This window comes from Lampetra planeri, chromosome 4, assembly GCF_965212315.1.
Source record: "Lampetra planeri chromosome 4, kcLamPlan1.2.h2, whole genome shotgun sequence".
In the NCBI taxonomy this organism is placed as follows: domain Eukaryota; kingdom Metazoa; phylum Chordata; class Hyperoartia; order Petromyzontiformes; family Petromyzontidae; genus Lampetra; species Lampetra planeri.
The window spans coordinates 7,955,097-7,976,099 of record NC_136110.1 but is presented as its reverse complement, the minus strand read 5'-3'; the positions used below and the strand labels follow the sequence as shown (position 1 = coordinate 7,976,099).

General features: G+C 42.6%; 1 protein-coding gene across 3 annotated transcripts in view; it reads left to right on the top strand.

The window, feature by feature from the left end:
- The window catches only part of ZFYVE27 (zinc finger FYVE-type containing 27), a 55,080-nt gene that overhangs the window by 27,241 nt on the left and 6,836 nt on the right, over window positions 1–21,003 (top strand). The window contains exons 8-10 of one of the 3 annotated variants that reach the window (XM_078593172.1): window positions 9,237–9,390; window positions 18,840–18,886; window positions 19,580–19,661. In XM_078593172.1, coding sequence (XP_078449298.1) covers window positions 9,237–9,390; window positions 18,840–18,886; window positions 19,580–19,661 — 283 coding nt within the window. The other 2 variants (XM_078593173.1, XM_078593174.1) reach the window with 2 other exon arrangements.

Below are 21,003 nucleotides of genomic sequence, written 5' to 3'. Positions count from 1 at the left end.
TCGTTTCGTTTTTGGCAGTGAGCAGTGGCCTCGGGTTGCAGTGTGCAACAATGAGGCTGGGGACTTTCATTTTGCGCACTCATTTGCATGATCAGCCGATGAGAAATAGTGCAAAAGAATTTGGCACTTTTCTTTGGTTGGCTGAGCATGCTGGAATGTTTCATTTTTCCAAGTGAAAAAAAAAATATTTGCACCAGTGCAGAAATGTCCATCTTGCATATTTTAAAACATTAGCGTTTGCTTCGGTATGTAAGCCTTAAGTCTGTGCCACCTAATAATAGGAGTGGATAGTCGGTCACACGAGGTTTTTCTGAATCATGTGGTTGTCCTAATCTGCTAAAACTTTCTCTGCTCAATCGCCCGCCTTTGGACTGCAGACTCTTTTTATTAAAAGCATAAATGTTCACTTTTACTTGCATCCGATTAGCAGCAGCATTCCTAGGAATACATTGTGTGAATCCTAAGCAGCATACACAGTCTTCTTGGTTCTTTCGGTAAAGTCACGTAGAATCGAAATAATAAAATAATTCTCACGATGTTTCGGCCACAACGCAAGCAGCCGTCCTCAGGTGAAGACCAGGTCTGTCGGGGAGACAGCGACAGACCTGGTCTTCACCTGAGGACGGCTGCTTGCGTTGTGGCCGAAACGTCGTGAGAATTATTTTATTATGTTTAAATTTTATTATTTTATTATTTCCCTTCTACGTGACTTTACCGAAAGAACCAAGAAGATGAATCCCTGCAGTCACGAAAGCTTTAAATCGAAGCATGCACAGTATTTCACACTTGACTAACAGGTGCACAGAAACAAATGCCATGTACATACCAACAACATGTGTGCAGCGAATTACAGTATTGACATGTTAAACACACTTAAGCAGTTACGATAAACGTAATAAAACCTGCCAAAAGCATGACATTCAATACTTTTAGAGGTTTTGTGCGGAAGGCGCTGGACTAAGCATGACCATCTCGGTGGTGTTTCCCTAATTTCACATTTTTTTGTGCCGCAATCCTGGAGGTAGCGTGCATGAAATAATTAAGCCATTAATTACGGGCGAGGATGTTTGTTTAATAAACTGCCAGCTTAAACATGGCCAAGCAATTTTGGCCCTTTTTCTGCTTCATGCGTTTCACTACAGATTAATGTTTGGAAATGCAAGTGCAGTAAGTTGAAAATGAGGTTTTCAGTTGCAAATCACGGCCACTTTTAAGGCATTATATGCACCATAAGTGCAGCATTGTGTACTTGTCTCGAGCAATCATTCGCGCACGTGCAGGCTGTTACATAGACAGGCAGGAAAAAACACACCTGACATAAAAATAATTCTAAAATAAAAATTGTAATCGCTTATTGAAATGGCAGTGTTACTTAAGTGTTCCAAACAATGTGTTTTTCCACTTTTATGTTGGAGAGTTCATGTTTCAAAAGATATTCACCCATGAGCATTTTATTTCTTAGGAAGCAGACAACATATTAAGAATTAAACACAAAGGCTTTTATCTCCATATATATACAATATTTAAATGTGATTTTGGGATGAAATAATCAGCTTAGTTTTTTTTTACATTTAATTAACTCTATTGAGTGGAATGCAGGGTTGATTAAATGTCCTGACATCTCGTATCCTGTGATAGGAGGTCTGATTGTGAGCCATAATGTATCGTATCAGTTTGAATCGGTCATAATGGACTAATTTATCTGTTTTTATAATTATTGTTGTTTGTGCTTTTTCTTTTGGTGCCATTTCTTAATTTGTGTATTATTTTTTTTGTTTTGCTTGGTCGTAGGGTTTTTATTTGCTTGGTGTGTATGTACGTGTGTGTGTGTTGGGCTATTCCACACCGTGCGTAGCCAACCGCGTATATGAGTTTTGGTGCTGATATATGATTAATGTACAGCGTTGTGGGATGCTGTTGGCATGCATGATGCTACATAAAATGAAGGCATTATTATATTCTGTGTTGTGGTGCCTTGGTTGGCAGCGTTGGACTTATTAGTCTTGGCCGTGATTCTGTCCAATCCATACAAAACAAAATCAAAGATCCCTGTAAAGCCTTAACAGACTATTCTTAGGTTTTTTCGGTAAATATAAATCACGACGTTTCGATTTTATTTTATTTTACTTTTATTAATTTTAATTTTTTACCTACGTGACTTTACCGAAAAAACCTAAGAATATGAATCCTTGCAGTCACGAAAGCTTCAAATCCTTAACAGACTGTTGGGGCAAGTGCTGTTCGCGAGCACCTAATGAAGGCCGGAACAGCACATGAGGGAGTGGATGGCCAGCACCATGCCCGGTCGCCTTTGTCTCCTGAGTGGCGATGTTTACTCATTTGAGGCTGAGTCGACCTAGGGGAGGTCCAGGACCGGTTCAGATCATCGTTGCTTGTGTTGGCCACGAGCGGGAATTGAACTCGGATCTCCGGGTTCATAGCTTAGCGCGTTATCCGTATACACACACACACATTCCCACTTCGACATCCATTATAACACGATGGGGAGACCAATGAAAAAACACTTTCTTATATAAGCATAGAAAAGTAAGACTGAATGGAGCATTTTGTAAAAAACAGGTCTAAACTTTATAATAAACTTAAAAGAAGTACTTGGAGAAAGTACTGGTGTTAATAAGAACTGACTTTTGGCTTCCCACCAAATCCTAAGTAATAAATAATGTATTTTCCTGGATAGCGGAGACAGCTAAGGGCTCTATCCATGTAAGTCAACTACGGTCACCTATGACCCTTCTGAATGCATTTGCTGTGTCAGTGGGAGAAGGGGTTGGGGGATATTTTTAGGATGTGAAAATTGTATATTTACCAATGATTGTCAGTCACCCCATAAGGAAAGTGTTCTTAAGTTTATATTTGCTTAGGTGTCAGTTGGAGGTAGGTCTTTATATCAGAGGCAGAATAATGAAATGTGAAGGTCAGGACAAGGTGTAATAAACTGCATTTGAAGCTTACTTTTTCAAAAAGGCTGCCTTGTTTGCTAATGCATGTTGGTTTTAAAGTCTTAAGCGTTGGTGAGATGTGTATTTTAGGACTGTTCTTGCAGGTGTCGCTTATAATGTACCAGCAACAAGAAATTGCCATGATAGAAAAGACGTGTCCGTATATGCAAGTTAACGACATCATATTCACTTCGAGATGAAGCAAAGTGGGCTGAGGCTGGACACACGTCACCGTTACGGGATGATGTTCATCGGTAGAGAATCGCATCTGCAGTGGCAGCCCAAAGGAAGGGAACGCAACGTGAGGTGATGTCCAATGGGGAGTTGGAGCACCGAGATCAGCCCATGTGTGCATGAGCTCGGTGGACTGTTGGCTCGTGAGAGCGCGAGAGACAGCGACGGCTAGGGAAAGCCTTCATCCAGAAGTGGATAGGCCGTGGCTGACGATGATGCTTGCAGAAGGCAATGGAGTGGTGTCCATCTTTTTTTGGGAGCGCTGGGCTAAAATTAGACGTGCTACATGTCCACTCTAATGAGGAGTCATGGATAGATGGGATTTTGCTTTGCATCCCATTGTACTTTTCTTCAAAACGTGATTTCAAATCGAGCAACGCTGGAAATTATATCTTCGCATATTACTTCCTTTCTCTGCTCGTCGGATCCTCGGTTGCATGTTTATTTTAAATATTTGCACAGGCGTTTCTGACGCTTTGTCGTATCCCATTAAATAGCGATTCTCTCTTTTTTTGTGCTGCTCACTATTGCACTTGCAAAGGAGAGGATGCTGCCTGTATTGGTAAGTAATCATGCTCAATTTAAGTTTAATGATGGCGTGGTTCGTTGCTTGTGTTTTTTTTGTTGCCCTCTGTTTTCTAATATGTGGTATAGAGTAACATACTTTCCCCCCGTGTGCTCTGTAAGAAAGTTGGTAAATAACTTCCAGTTCTTTGCTTTAAGACACTGCGTTTAAGCTGTGTATTGTGAAAAAATACGAGACTGGGCGACTGACTCTAGGTTTCATTACGCATCGCAAGGTTGCGTTGTCTGCGTTGGAATGAATTCTAGTTTTAATACCGATATTAGTGTTCACGATTTGCAATGTATAGGGGGCGTGTGATGACTCTGCTTATATTGCATTTAAATACAGAGCAAAAGGTCGTAGGCTATTTAACGCGTTCGTGAAAATCGTACATTCTGCGCCAAAACGTAGGCATCTCTGTCGATAATTGGATATCGGCTATGTTCAAATATACAATTGGGCGAACAAAACGCAAACCCCTCGGAGGATGGCATGAGCATCACAGTTACCGTTTGTGATTAGCATTTAATGTGCCGTGGTTGGTGGGTAAAAGAAATCTACATCACCGTTAATCATTGCAAATGGCTTGGAACACTCATTTCAGAAAAGGGGGGCAGCCTTGTTGCGGTGCTGTGACTAATCAAATGAATATGGAATACCTTTGTGGTTAGTTTTTTTTTTTGAACAGCAGATGATCAACTCGATGCAGATGGTATTAATTGGAAATGCAATTAAGGTGATTACAGCTCAGGGACACAATTTCCCAAACTTCCCGTGGTAGGAAGGTGGTTCTGATTATTAGTGTGGCGTGTGACACTGGCACAAAGCAGACGGGCCAGGCTGTGTAAATACAGCGACTTGATCTGCGGTAAGATTATCTGGGCCCGCTTTAAGAACATTTAGTAACCTGCAAGATCACGTTTCCTCGCAGATGTTGACGATGCATTCTTTGCTTTCTAAAAGCCACTTGTTAAAAAAGGGCTTCATAAATATCGTAATTTTAAAAAGTTCAAATTTCAGCTGCAGATATATTTGTGATTGTTAACGCTCATTTTTGCAGCGTCGTAAGCGTCTCAATAAAATGTCAATCACTAGCCATGAAAAATGTCACGCTGCTTTAAAGAGTAGGCCAATTATTGACCCATGCCCTCTTGTGCCATCCCCTTGCGTGTCACTGGCTGCTGATGAATAAAGCCATATCCAATCAAAGCCGTGGTAAATTTGATCAGTCCGTGAGCAATTTAAGAAATTCTATCTTACTTTAATCATAAATGCCCATTTATTAAATTGACCTAAAATCATAATGCGAGACACTCCTGGAATTAGTTATTCTTCTGGAAATTAAGGCATGAATTTTAGTATTATTATCACCATACAGCAGCATGTTATATGCTTGCAGCTCATGCAAACACCATGCATATAAACATATTTAAAAATATAAAAACTTAATAAATATTAAGAATGTGACAATTTAATTTACCTCAGTTGCACTCTTTTGTTCATTTTGAAATGTGTACTTTTGTTGGCATCTTTTATTACGTCGCTTATTTTTCCGTCACTTAGCTGTTGATGAGAGAAACTGACAACACAAGTGGGTGCATTTGCGGTGTGCATCTTGCATGCATATCCCTCTGTGGCCCTATTAGAAAACGCATCATGCAATCCTCGCAGCACAATTTGCTCCATTCAATGTTGGATATTTTCAGAGCCAAGCTTTCCAGTTCCTCCCATTTACTGGAGCATATCCTTACCTGGCTGCTTTGTCACTTGTCTTTCTCACTCCGAGGGATACCTTGGGGTAGCTTTCCGATATGTTTCCTGGTTGTACCACATGTTATTTGACATAAGTCTACCGTTTTGTATTGAATCCGGTTCCTGAACGAAGCCCAACGTTCGGTGCGTGACATCGAATTTCATTCCAAACAACACGTGGTGCATTTCAAACAAATTGGAGAGCTATACAGCAGAACTTAAAACACCTACACTGTTAGTGTTTTTTTACGGTAGAGCCCTCAGTTTAATATTAATGACAATAATGTACATTATTTATTCAGCAAAGCCTCACCGAGTCTCTATCTAGAGGAAGACTTCTTGAGATGTCCTACATGGGGATCTTTGCCAAGCTCCGTTTTAATGAGGCTTTGACTTAACGTGTGAGGAGACCGGAGTACCCAGATGAATTCTAGATTTGAAGCTTCTAGATTTGAAGCTTTCGTGACTGCAGGGATTCATATTCTTAGGTTTTTTTCGGTAAAGTCACGTAGGTAAAAAAATATTATTTTCATTATTATTTAATTTAATTATTATTTTTACCTACGTGAGTTCACCGAAAAATACCCAGATGAACTCCACCACGCATACAACGGGGTGAGAATCACCGGTGCCATCCCTTGGCCATCTCACAACACCTGGGGATGGTTTACCCAACTAAACACCAACTGGGCTCGACCCTGCTTGCCACCAGACATCTCATGAAGCCGGGTGCATTTACGGTTACTTGGTCATAGGTTCGAGTGAACTTTGCTTTGGTTAACTCGGCACAGAAGCTGTGCTCCTGACGGCAAAAAATCTAAAAAAAAATTATAAATAAAAAAACCTCGGAGCTGTGTGAAAGGTGGTGGACGGGGAGAAAGTCTGGTTTCACGGCTGCTGATTCAGCAGCTGTGTTGCCTTCCTGTGGAAAAATGCGACTGAACTTCCCAGCCTGCTCCCCTCTCTGCATTTCCCACTCACTATTCCCACACCGCCAGTTACCTCTTTCATCAGTGCATTACTCTAAAAAAACACACGTTAACTAAGATATTTATTTAATAAGTTATTCTATTTATGTTATGAATTGATTTTTTTCGTAATTTGTTAGTGGCTTCTGTCATTGAGAACATTGTATAGGGGATGTCTTCTTCTCGGTTCTTTCGGTAAAGTCACATAGAAGGGAAGTAATAAAATAATAAAAATAAAACATAATAAAATAATTCTCACGACGTTTCGGCCACAACGCAAGCAGCCGTCCTCAGGTGAAGAACAGGTCTGTCGAGAAGACAGAGTCTACGTGACTTTACCGAAAGAACCAAGAAGATGAATCCCTGCAGTCACGAAAGCTTTAAATCGAAAGGGGATGTCTTGTTGATGAATGCTGTTTAATAGTTTATTTTTTGTTCATTATTTTATTCCTGTACAATTAAAGATAGGGGTTTGCACTGCACTATGAACCCGGCGACCTGAGTTCGATTCCCAGTCACGGTTAACATCAATGGCTCGTGATATCAGAACCAGTCTTTGGCTCCCAACTTCACCAACCCACATTAACCAAGTAACCCTTGCAAATGAGATTATCCTTAAATTTCGATTTAAAGCTTTCGTGACTGCAGGGATTCATCTTCTTGGTTCTTTCGGTAAAGTCACGTAGAAGGGAAGTAATAAAATAATAAAAATAAAACATAATAAAATAATTATCACGATGTTTCGGCCACAACGCAAGCAGCCGTCCTCAGGTGAAGCGACGCTGTCGCCTCGACAGACCTGGTCTTCACCTGAGGACGGCTGCTTGCGTTGTGGCCGAAACGTCGTGAGAATGATTTTATTATGTTTTATTTTTATTATTTTATTACTTCCCTTCTACGTGACTTTACCGAAAGAACCAAGAAGAGATTATCCTTGTCTCTTGAGTTCCCACCTGGCGAAATAAACTTGACTTGACCATCGTGGTGAAGTATGGTTAAACAATTCCTATGACTGACACAGTAGGCAGTTGACCTTGATCCAGCAGTGGATTGACAAAGGGCTGAACTATAATTTTATTTAAGTCATTCACAAAAAGGTACACTGTTATAAAATTAATCAGTTTTAATTATAGGTTATTTGACTTGGCAGATTGAATGTTTTGCCAGTTTTTAAAAGCTCTCAGTTTTTATCAATCAGGTGATCCTAATTGAATGTGGTTGTCACTTTAACACCTGATGGTGAAATTTTCCATAAATGTCTCAACTGTTATTTCACCTCCTTCAGTGACCTGAGCTCATTGGAGTAGACATGTTATGGCAAGAGATGATGGTAAAACTGTTATAATGTCATGAAAATTATATTCTGTGACTTTGAAACAATCTTTTTAGTTGGGAATTGTATTACTGTGCTTTCGTATCTCTAGAGCTCCTTTAAAATCTGCACATTTGATAAGGAAATAAGCCAGAGGGAGTCCCAAAAACGATAAATCACTCGTTAAGAATTGTGACAAACAGAAATCAAATGCACTCATGGCAAAATGTCATTAGACGGTGCATAAACATAACGAGGATTCTCAAATTTGACAAAATTACCCCCTTATAAATGTGTGTTTGCTACAAAATATATGGGCAAAAACAAAATCAATCTGTCACGAGACCGGGCTTATTTGGGGAAGTTCTTTGAAAGCGTAGAGAAGTGGTTATGCAGAAAAAGAGTCACATGTAGAAGGACCGCTCATTATTTTGAAAAATAGCCCCATGCACTTAGGTAAACAGCAGTTGTTAAAAAAAAAAATCTAGTATGCTTACTTACTTTACATGGCAATAGATGAGAAGATAGCGGCAGTATTTATGGCTGTAGGGGTAGGGATTTCTTGATGCTAAATATTCCCTCTAATTTGGCTTGTCATTTTACATTTACCCTGTATTTACACGGTGTTTTGGGGTGTTTTTTTAAAAGTCCCTTTAGCTCCATAGGTTCCCTTTGTATGACTAATTACCCATGCGTTTTCCCATTTGTGTTGAACCACATAAGTCCAACTTGAAATAGCCCTATGCACACTTAGGTGAACAGCAGTTATTTATAAAACCTACCCACGTTAAGTGCTTGTAGATGTGATAGAAAAAAAAATGCTAAAACTATGTAGCTTTCTTTATATATATCTGGGAAAAAAATTGATTAATTATTTACCCAGAAAAGCCACACTGAGTCTGATGACTCGATTTCAGGAGGGTCCTGAATTGGTATATTTTGCCATATATGTTGTACGTATGTTGAACTTCTTTTGCACCGTACGTAGCCAACCGTGCTGATTGGAGGTGTGGGGGGAAGGACAATAAATGAAACACAAAACGCAGTTCTAAATAAATAAGTTTCCATCTAGATTTAAGGGTATATAGCTCCAGTAGCTTTCTAATATCGGAAGGAAGAGCGTTCCAGACGGCCACGGGAGCGCATCTGAAACCACCCAATTACATGGAGGAAACCCATGCATAACAGGGGGAGAACGTACACACTCCACATAAAGGCACCGTAATGAGGAATCCAACTCGGGTCCTTCACACTGCTGCGAGCACATTTGTGAAAACAACGTAAATAAAATATAAAGAAGTGTCTTTCAAAATGGCTCACAAACCAATGCTTGCGCCACTGGCCTTGAGTGTGCCCAGGTAGCCAATGTGACAGCGTGTGACGGCGTGTGACGGCGTGTGACGGCGTGTGACGGCGTGTGACGGCGTGCGTCATCTCGTGGGCAGGGCGACGAAGACAGTCACTCGAGTTCTGGCGACCAGGACATGGTGCCACTGGACAACGGAGGGCCCCCTGCCAGAATTCCTGAGCCCATTCGCTACAAGGTGGCCTCCAAGCTTGCCGAACTGAAGCGCAGGCACTACCCCACCAACACCAGCGGTGAGCATCGCATGCATTTTCAGTACGAGACTTCATTTAAATTGGCAAAAATTCCAGATCTGAGGATAAAAGGAATTCGTTCAGCTCACGGTGCACATCGCTATAGCAGGATGTATGGAAAATTGCATTGCACCTGGGGTTCTATGATATTATTTGGGATTATAAGACTCTGGGAGACTGGGTTTCAGGTTTTTGAGTATCAAGCCATGCAGTTACGGTGACATTACTTATGGCTGTACGGGGAGGGATTTCTTGATACGAAAGATTCTCTACGGTTGGCTTCTTCATTTTAATTTAACACGGTATATTGCAGGCTAAAGGGGCGTCGGCTGAGAGGAAGGGGCACCTGCAGTTGAGAAGAAGAGGTTCACTGAGGGTTTCGACAGAGGGCTTTGGTCACTGGAGCCCCGAAGAGCACGTGAAGTCTAGTAGATAGAGACGGATCTGGCTGTCCGTGGGAGGATGCCTGCACGCTCTGACCGCAGGTGGTTTTTGCAGGAGGGAGAATACTTGTCTCTGTGATTTACAGTATGGGTATGTGGGACGCTGCTGTAGGAGGTGTTTTGTTTAACCAGGTGAGACATTAAACCCATGTCTTGTCTCCTTAAGCATTAAAATATCTCATAGTACTCCTGAGATAAGAGCAAGAGTGATAACCCCCTTAGCTCTGGATTATATTTTCCAGGACAGTAAAATCTCACCTGGTCAAATCCTCCTACTTGGTGAATTTCTAAGTGGGGTGTTTTTCTTTATTTTTTTCACGGTGTCAGGGCATTCCTCTAACCGAGAGTTACGTGTCTGAGCACAGCGTATGGAAGTTTTAAATAACAAAGTGTATCTTCACTTTTCTCTTTGAGGGCTCTATCGGCAACACACTCACTTCGCCCGCTCCTCTCTCGGCACCGGGGAGTGAGTGGGTGAAAAAAAGCAGTGAATGTGTTGGTGTTAAAGCGAAGGCCGTAAAAGTGCTTAAACCTAAATAACACGATCAATGGATGAAAATTGAGCGGTTACTGCAACATCAGGTTTATGGTGAATGAAATGTAAGAAATATTAGGTCATGTCCAGGTGTGAATATACAAACGCATAGTTTCAGTGTCCTTGGGTGGGGGGGGGGTCTCATGTGTCGCTGAATGCGTTGCAGCCTTGACCAGCGGGACAGCAGTTCTGACAAATTGATGGACTTACATTTTATTTTATTTCAGCAATTAATCAGATGCTTTAACTGTTAATAATTACTCACCCGAGTTGTTAACCTCCTTTATGAGGGGTGGGGGAATCTCTTTTGGGTGCTTGCCGTTTGTAATTTTTACCAAGTGCTGTTATTCAATCTTCAGTTGACATGAGCCACCCAGTTTCATCTCGGAGGCCTCTTGTTACTTGAACCAGTTGTTACCCTATTAACATACCGAACACAGTTGTGTATGCTGTGTGTCTGAAATACGTTCCTGGTGATCAGTCACCGTATTTGTCTGGTATTGGACAAAGATACACCGGTGCATTACAAGCCTAAGTGCGATTACATTTTTAAGCAAAGTGTCACCGGAAGAAGGACAGTTAGTGCAGACAAGTCATTGCGAATATTGTAAACAAATTGTAAGCCACAGGGTTACAACCATCGCTCAAGACACAACTGGATAAGATGGTTCGTTTTGCTAAATAACTGTGCATTGTCTCTGGTTAAGGCTTGGGGAAATGTATGCTTTGTCATTGCTCAACAGAGCTGAAGTTCAGTCATCCCTCTTGTAGATTAATTCCAAGCCTTCTTGTTTCTAAAGCGCTGAGTCTAAACAGCTGACTCAAGCCCACATTCCAAGTCTCATTAGACTAATTAGGCTAAGTGATTTCCATTGTGCAGTTGCTCGTTAGAATTGGAATTGGTCGAGCGACGTATAAGTAACACACTGAAACATGTTCAGTAAGTACAGCCATTTTGTCTTTCTGGATGAGGGCCTTCCCACACCAAACTTTCTTTATTCGGACGTAGGAAGATTAAAATCTGGCCCCTTCTAAAAACAAGTTATGATGTCGGAATGGAGAAACGTTCATATAAAAAAATATGCAAGGATCATATAGATGTGTATAAGGTTTCATAATATCTTTGTAGTTGAATACAACACGTCAAACTAAAATAACTATCAAGGGCCCACTTTCAGGATAGGCTGTGTAATAAAACAGGTAGCAAAATCCTACTTGTATCCCTCCCCCATAGCCTGTCTCTGCCAGCAGTAACAATGTAAGTCAACATTTTTCATCAGCGTCGATATCTGACCCGCTGGGGGCCAGCTGTTGTGCTGTGACCTTTGGGAAGAGTTGATATTGCCTTGCAATGAGGTAAGTGCAACAACGAAAAAAACTCTAAAACCCTGCAAGGAGTAATTCTCTTTACAAGGTCTGTCATCGGGTGCCTGTCAAGGACAGATCGCTTTGTTTCCGCTAATCCTGGGTGTGATAACCGCAAATCCGTCTTGGGGGTTGCCTGACGCAAAGAATGTATTTTTTTAGGACCCCCCCCCTTCCTTTCTTCCTTTACACGTAACCTTCATAACCTCTCGGCGTAAAGTCATTTTGGCACCAGATATTTCACAGTGGAAATTGGATAACATTTGTACAAAAAATGTGAAGGTAAGCAGCAGGAAAGAGCCTACGGTAGCTGTAACGCTGATTTTCCACTACCTTCCCCCTCCCCCCACCATGTTGGTATTATCGTACCGACTTATGGCCGTGGCATCGTAGTTGATCGGTCGTCGTTAAGCTGGGCCGCTCAAGTTCCAACCAGGACACTGCGAGACGAACGCTGGTAATGTTCGAGCTTTAATGTGTGACATGGAGAGAGAGAGAGGGAGAAAGCTGCATTGCATTATTTCCCACCTCGTTCGTGTACGCTGGGCAGTGAGATCTTTGCGCTAATAATGGGGGTGTATTCCCCGCGGAGCCACACTGACAGTCGTGCGTAGAGGGAGCGATTTGTCCGCGTGTGTTGCAGCCTTTCCCGACAGCGTGCTGGGAATGTGATTTATTGCTGCCTTGCCAGACTCTGTAAAGGCAAACATGGCAAGTCCAGCCGTTGTGTGGGGTCATTGGCCCTATCTGGGACATATGCCAGTCAGATTGTTGTTTTTTTATTTAAAGTATGTACAGCATTTAATACCACCCTGTTAAAACTATAATTTAACAGCAGTTCATGTCACAGCGCATGCGAGTGATTTTTAAGGCTGACGTTGCAGCAAAATCTATTGTATATATTTGTGTGCGTGCGTTATATTTACATCTTGCAACTTAAAACAAAAAAAAAGTATTTTCCTTACTAAACTAAATTAATGCTGATTATAGGCTTTAAAAATGCATGTTCTTCTAAAACTTCCTAAAGCGTTTATCCCGTTGCAAAAGAGTCAATTGTTCCCACATGCTCAGACCTGCATTACAATAAACACAAAGACTTTTAGTATATATTTGCATGTATACTTACATTTAAACATTGTGTGTATGTTGGCAGGGGGATGATTCAAAAGAAAGACTGGAGACAAATCACACATACATTGCTCGTGGGCTCCTCATTAATATTGTGGCTCTGAAGGTGTCTGGACAATAGCAACACGTGGCGATTTGAACTTTTGCCAAACTTTGGGGACTCGGCTCGCACCACCACATGCGACTAAAAAACAAAAAAGACAGATTGCCTGTGTTCCTCCCCCCCCTCCCTTGTGCTTCTGTGGCGCGAGTGACACAAATAAGTAAATAACTATCTTCATTTTGATTTAAAGCTTTCGTTACTGCGGGGATTCATATTCTTGGTTCTTTCGGTAAAGTCACGTAGAAGGGAAATAATAAAAAAAAGAAAATATTAAACAATAACATTTAATTGTTTTATATTTAATTATTTCCCTTCTACGTGACTTTACCGAAAGAACCAAAAATATAACTATATTCATGCCCCAACCCCAAGGAAATTATTTCGCTTCTCACCTCTGCGGACGCTCAGGTCATCGGTGGCGCTGTACACCGATATAAGAACGTAACAGGATTTCGAGGTTTTTGTTGTTGCTTTAATTGAATTCCACAACGGCATGACGTGACTTTGCAGCGTTGTGCGACAGATTCGGAGTGTTTTCGCTGTAACCAAAGTTGTCCCGCCCCCCCCACCCACCACCACCCCAGCCCCCTGGCCCCCCTAACCCCCCCCCTCAGGTCACCTAAATCCGGCACTCCAGTTTTACCCCCCCCCCCGCTCACTCACATAGGGTGTGCACATTGACAGCCTTGCACTTGGGGAGGAATTTTTTCTGCTATTTTTTTTCGTCCCTTTAGTGCCGCGGCCTCCTCCGGCAACGTTGATTAATCGGCAGACACTGCAGCTGACGAGCTGGGGGAAGTACGGCAAAACTTTGCATCTGACTTTCGTCTGTTCCGGGACAGCGGCCAGCAAGGCCCATTACACGCATCGTTGAGTGTCAGTCCCCCGGACGGTCTGCGAAGTTTTATTGCGATGCGGCTTTCCTCCAAAGTTATGCATTTTGGGGCACGTTGGAAATGTGCTCCGGCGTCAACTTGTTTTAGACGAGAAAACGGCATCGGTTTATTATTTTCTTCTTCTTCGTGAAATGGTGGATACCGACCGATGAGACGAGATCAAATTCATTTAGTCAACACCTGCCAGATAGTTGTGATTTAATGGGAATTCTCTTTTGGCATTTGACACTGGGTGTACTGAAGATGATGTTCCTTTTGGAGTTCTGAAAAAGTGCAGTCTTAATTGACCTCTTTTATGTGCAGTTGTATTCTATTATACAGCATATACAGTAAAATAATTATGACAATTAAGGGTGAAGTAACTCCAGAAGTCTCATTCGAACAATTGTGAAAGAGTGAAGACAGTTTTTGTTTTACGATTTGTGATTAAAAAAACACTGGGTTGGAATTCTGATATTTTATATTTGGATAGGTTTTTATATTATAGTAATAATTTAACGTACGGTATTTGTCATGTCTGTTGATCTCGTAAGCTTGAGCCTGGATATAGTGCTTGGGTTATTGACCACCAGGCATCAAACAGCTGTTGTAGACCCGTGGGTCTGCGTTGTCAGCAGAGGGCAGTGCAGCAAAATAAATTGTACTGTACTATGCTTCATCGTCTATTGCCACCCACGTTCACCAACCACCATGGTGAAGTTTTGCCACGTGACTCCGATGACCCACAGCGCGTGAGGGGGAGGCCCTCCTCACGCGTTGAATTGGCAAAGAGAGCTGCACGTGTACAAGGCTCGTAAAACATTTCTCGAAATATATTAAAAACATACAATCATACCAGAGTTGGCATGTGGGGGGACGCCATTTAGAAGCGGGCCAAGATGTTATAATAATTTTTGCCCTTTGTTTCCGAAAATAAAAACCTACCAGGAAATTGTCCGCTCGCTTTTGCCGTGCGCACACCGACTCGGCGCGAGTCGCTCGGCGGGGAATACGAAATCAGTCTGGAAATGGCGAATAGAGCGGACGGAGCGGGACATGTTGTGTCAACTCCGCTACTTTGAAATGCGGGGCGGAGGTTTGCCGATGAGGCCCACTTTGAATGCAGAAGTAGTTGCATTACATCTCGGGCCACCCAGCTCCCCCCCCCCCATCAATGAACACTGCAGTAATTATAATACGAATAACACTGCCGAGGTTAGGGAAGAACAAGAAAAGAGACCGGTTCCCCACCTTGAGTGCGATCCTGTTACAAGTCGGCGTGGCCATACGGATTTGCCACTGTGATGTCTGTAGCATGTGGAGAGGATATTAATAACTGGAGAAAAAATAAATGCCTTTCTATGAAGCACAAACCCCACCCCCTCCTCTACCCCCGTTTTTTTACAGACAGGACCACCTCAAGCAAACAGACGCTAGTCATTAATATTAGCGGGAGGAAATGGGAATCCCGCAGCAAGTCGAGTCCCTGGAGGTGTTTTCCTGTTGTTAGCACCCTGACCCACAGCTCGCTAGCAGCAGCCGCCTCCTCACTGGAGCCCCCCTCTGCCAAGAGGGGCAGAAAACCTTAACAGTTGAGAAATGAATTGGCTGGCGGCTCATTGTGGTCGCCACATATATATACATAGCGTGATGCATTTATATAGGTACCCCGTGAACATAGTGGGGAGAAATGATAGAGAAAACGAGTTACGGAAAAAAAAACAAAGACGAGCTATAAGTTGGCCAAAGAACTTTGGATGTTCGGAATACGTCGAGCAGATAGGTTACGGAATGACGAAATAAGGAAAAGAACTGAGATCACCGATGCTGCTGATAACGCAAAGGAAATCGAGTGGAACTAAACAGGACATACCATGAGAGCGGCTGACGTGAGATTAGAGGCAATATTGACTATAGGGTGTATGTTTGTATGTTGAACGTCTTTCGCACCGTACGTAGCCAACCGTGCTAATTGGTGGTGTGACTGAGAGGAAGGGTGGATACTGAGAGAAGCCAAAGGAAGCGGAGGAAGACGAGGGGAGAAGAGATGACAGAGAGACAACATCACAGAGTTTGGAGTCCACTGCTTGATCGGAGTAACCAGGGAGAGGAGTGAATGGAAGAAACTGGGGGAGGGGAGGGCATTTGCTCAGCAGTGAGAAGTTACCAGCTGACTACAACAATCGCAAAACCTACATTTTATTTTAAAGCCTCTGCAGTCTTCCATCACTCTCCCCATACACTTATTAAATAATGTAGCAATTCTCCTGGTACACCTTGTCCAATGCAGCTGGTGTAAATTGTCTACAGCCAAGAAAGTAATCTGGTTGCGAGAAATCAGTGGGGTGTTCAAAAATAAATCACCTAGTGTATATACAGCAGTACGTATAAACACATTGTGCATATGGATATACACTACAGGTGGGAAACCTTTTTCCTTAATGAGGGAGGAATAGGCTTTTTACCCTTTCCCGTTCTGATGATGTATGTGTACGTCATCAGTTTTTCTTGCGATTCCATTCCGATGACGTAAGCGTACGATTTCAAATAGAATTGTATCGATTGCACTTGGAATCGGAAGTCAAAGTCCATGCGGGAGCGCGCGTGGCAGTTTGACGCCAGCCATCGTCAAGTGCGGTCGTGTCGCTACAGTTCTCTGCGGTGAGCACAGTAAAAAATATTTTAAAACAGCAGCGCTACGCCTCTCTGAATAAAATTAACGCTAACCGCTTGCTTGTTCCAAGATTCAGCGGTGAACGGGACACCTACCCTGCAACTTGCAGATGTCTCGGCATGGGAAAGTGTTCAATGCATTTGGCGGGCACGCATTAAGTGTAATAAAAAAGAACATTAAAAGTTAACGTGCTCGTCGACCGAGCGCAAAGGAGGCTCTTGCAGTGACGGAATCGCGGCAGTAAATTTATAAACTCGACGGTGCCAGGTCGAAAATATTCCTGTGGCCGAGATGTCTGTAGCGACGGATAAATATTGTTGTATGGGCTGTTTTGAAGCATTAAGGCCTCAAGTGGCCACAGGGGCCACGTGATTTGAAATCCGGCCCGCCGGCTGCTCGTTCGCCAACCGTTGCCTTCAAGTAATAACTGGTCCCACATTAATTACTAAATTACACTTATTGCATAGAGTTATGATGTGGTGAGGAAAAACTGTTAGACATTTACTTGCACAAATGTTTTAGAAATGACGTGCTGTTGCAAAATGCAGGTCACAACGTTTCACTACTGTGTGTGAGTGTGAAATAAATTACACGGCAGTTAGATGCAGAAAAAGTCCAGATGATTTTAGAAAATGCGACGATCATTGATCGTCAAAGGTGAAATTATCTCGTAATAACATAATGCCACGCTGAATGTGGTGGAAATATTGAGAGTTTAATATGTTTATGTGGGCCAGAGCCGAGTTAAGTCACTGTGCCGATATTAAATAATGCTACGATGCCTTCTCTTGTATTGACCTATGTTGAACTTCTTTCGCACCATACATAGTCAACCGTGCTAAACGGAGGTGCGGGGGAAGGACAACAAACTAGCTGCAGTTCGTTTTCAATCTAGATTTAAAAGTGCATAGCTCCAGTGACTTTCTAATATCGGAAGGAAGAGCGTTCCAGACATTCGCAGAAGCGCATTTGAAAGCCCGCGATGCAGTGTCTGTCTTTTTTTTCGATAGTTTGCCAAAAGCCGCTTCGAGAATGACCGTATGTTGCATGATGATGGTTTATGCTCCTTGACGAAAACGCAGAGCAAGTACTTGCAGCTACTGGGACCAGCTTTAGACTTACTGATTAGATTACGGAAAGAAAATAGTTTTGAACGAAAAAAGGTACATGGCCATCAAAATTTTATTCTGTGAGCAAATGCCATATTCAAAAATGTGCAAAAGGCAACACATACCAGTGCATAGTTTCCCAAGTGTTGTGTCGCCTTGGTAGAGGGAAATGCAATTCCCATTTGATAGTTAATCCCAGAGTCGTTCGCGGATGCTAATGCTGCATCCGCTTGCATTAGGAAAAGATCTGGCTTTGGGCTGTGTAACCTCTGTGTGCCGGAGCACCGTTGCTTCACGAAATGAATTTGGCAGCACTCTTAAACTAACAGGCATTCAAACGAGCCGGCCAGGATGTCTTTATTAAATATAATTGTAACCCCGAGTCAGACTTTTGTTGCTCCGCTATTAACATTTGCGACTTTCTTTTTCGACCCTCATATAAAATTATGCATCGGAAACAAAATATAAATGGAATAATATTGCTTGGGTTTTTTGTTTTTGGCTAAATTGGCCAGATGGTTCGTGCAGACTTGTGCTTAGTGGCGGCTATGCCGTCCAGTCACGTTAATTAATATTTGAAGCATTCGGAGCGCAGAGTGTGTTGTATGTAGGCCTTATTGAGAATAGGATGTTAAGACAAACGTTAACATGTGGAAAGGGGGGGGGGCATGCGTTTTTTAAAGTTTCCTTTATTTATAGAGTCTGCAGGTTTCCATTTTTATATGCTTGAATAGTTTTAAATAACCACTTTGATAGTTACGAAAAAATAAGTCATGGTATACTTTTAAATTAAATATTTAGTGGTTTGTTTTTCTTAATCCAATTTAAACCAGGTGAGATTCCACGGAGACATGTTGATTTTACTTGGGATACCTGGGGAATAAAGCAATACGCAAGGCGCAGTATATTAATAGCACCGTGTTGATTCGTGGGTTCGTCTATTTGAAATATATTCCGTCACTCAGTGTGAAAGAAAGTCGATAGCCGAAGTGGTTTCTCACTTGAGTGAGCGCTGATTGAAATTCCACATGCTCCACAACGCGGTACCTATTTTATCTACCCTGGAGAGGGATGAAGGAGCAGGGTTGAACCCCATCCCCCCCGACTGAGATATGAACGCACAACTTCCGAATGCGAGCTGTTCGCATTACCGCTGCAATTGGATTTTATTGCTGTAAGTCACAATTCTAATTGTGTAAACTCTTGCTCTGTTGCAGGAACGTGTACTTCGTGCAGTAACAATTTCTCAGTGCTAAAGAAACGGGTGAGTATTAAACGTCGGCGCGCGTGCTCTGCCAATTTTCTGAAAACAAAATTGCGTTTAACTTTTTTGAAAACTAAATTGAACCAATCTTCGGGACACTTGATATTTTTTTTGTTTTTTCCATGAAGACGTGCTATGGCATACAAGAACCGAGTACAAATAGGACATGCAAGTTCATGGATAAGGGCCTCCCTATGCTTTACCACACTGGTCAGTGTGAGTTGTTGAAAGTGGGGAGCATAGATATGGTGGGCCATAGTACAGTACAACAAAGAGTTTTTTTTCTGCGTTGCTGTTGCTGTCCACAATGTAACCGTCGTGACAGCCCAAAGCACATGCTTGAGCATCCTAGCGTTGTCCAGGCTCAATCCTGCATAGCTTCCGAGAACTGACAAGAAGATATCCCTTCAGGGTGCTTTGGTCATAGGCCATAGTTCACACGGGCTGATAATACCTTCATTTTTATTATAACTCTTCGTAACGCGTAAGAATGTATTTTGGAATATGTTAAGCACACCAAACAAGCCTCTAGAGACGAAAGATGATGTGAATTAATAAGCGTTACGCTGTCATAATGTTTTGATGTCCGCTTCTTATGAAATGCATTGTTGTGACGTGACGGTCGTGGCACTTTGTTGAGCGTTTGGCGTTGCGTTGTTTTTTGGACAACGCTTCCCACTTTGTGGTTTGCAGCGGAGCTGCAGTAACTGTGGGAATGGCTTCTGCACGCGCTGCCTCAACTATCGCGTGACAAAATCGGCGATGGGGGCTACAGGTGGGTGTTTCGCCATCCAATCACCGCCGCACACAACGACACGCTTCACCCCTCCTCCGTTTAGACTTTATGGACTTTTTGGGGTAAGTGCTGTTGATGGTCACCATACGAAGGTTGGCTCGGCACGCTTCCCAAGTTCAGAAGTTTATTTTCCGAGAAAAGCCCGTTGAGCTAAGAAGTTCGTTTTCAAGGCCCGACTCGTGCGAAGCGACGGTGTGGCTATCACTCTGCCTTGGCCCACCGTTAGTCTCCCCAGTTCTGATGTGAAGACACCACACCAGGTAGTCGTATGAGACAGAGCTGACCTAGGGGGAGGCCTAGGACCGATTCTGATATTTGCCAGCGATGTTGGCAGTGGCCAGGAATCAAACTCGGGATTTCTCGTTTCGTAGCGCAGGGAGCAAACCACGACATTACTCCCACACACATATGGAAATCAGATTTTCAATGTACGCTGAGCCGAAGCTATTTTTAGTGAAACGAGCAGTAAAAAAAAAAGTCCTTGGCAATGCTCAAATAAATTTGGAAACAAATATCACAAATGCAAAATTGAGCCACGATTACCGCTAAAACTCGGTGAAACGCAACACTGCAACCAAAACCGATCCATAACGCCGAGCGTAAACTCCGTCCACTGTGCAGGGTAACAACGCACCACCGTACAGTGTCGTGAACGTACTTCTGTCGTTTAGAATTCGTTGGCAAGTCCCAATTTAGCTCACCAGTCTTATGTTGTTGTTGTTTATATAAAAGTACTGTGATTACGATTCAAGTGCCATCCATTTTCTGTGTGAAAAGACAAAAGCTGATGTGGCTGTTCTCTCAGACTTTGCATATTTTGGTCATCCCAAAGATTGTAATTTTTTTCTGTGCAGATTTAAAATGTTGCTTCCTATATCTTATGATGACACGCAACTTTGTCTGTTTGTGGTCAGTCATGTCCTCTCTTAGCAATTGCATGAAAGTATTATTATAGCGCCTGCCTAGGTGTCTAGTGTCTGTATGTTTGGGTGTGACTGGTCAGAGTATCGGGTATGTACGTCAGATACCTCTTATTGACAGTTCATAAAGTAAAGTGGCCTTGGGCAGGACTTCTAAGAATGATGGCCAATGGGCAAGATTAACGATGGTGTGGCAGCCAAAGGAGGGAACGCACCCAAGAGGTTGTCCAACTGTGCAGACGAAGCGACAATATCAGCTAAGGTGCAGATAGTAGATTGATTGCTACATCGCAGGATGGTGAGAGATGGAGATCGTTTGGGGTGGGGGGAAGCCTTTATCCAGCAGTAGATTGGTCATGGCTGATGATGATCATGAGTAATAAACCTGTCTGTTCTCGTGA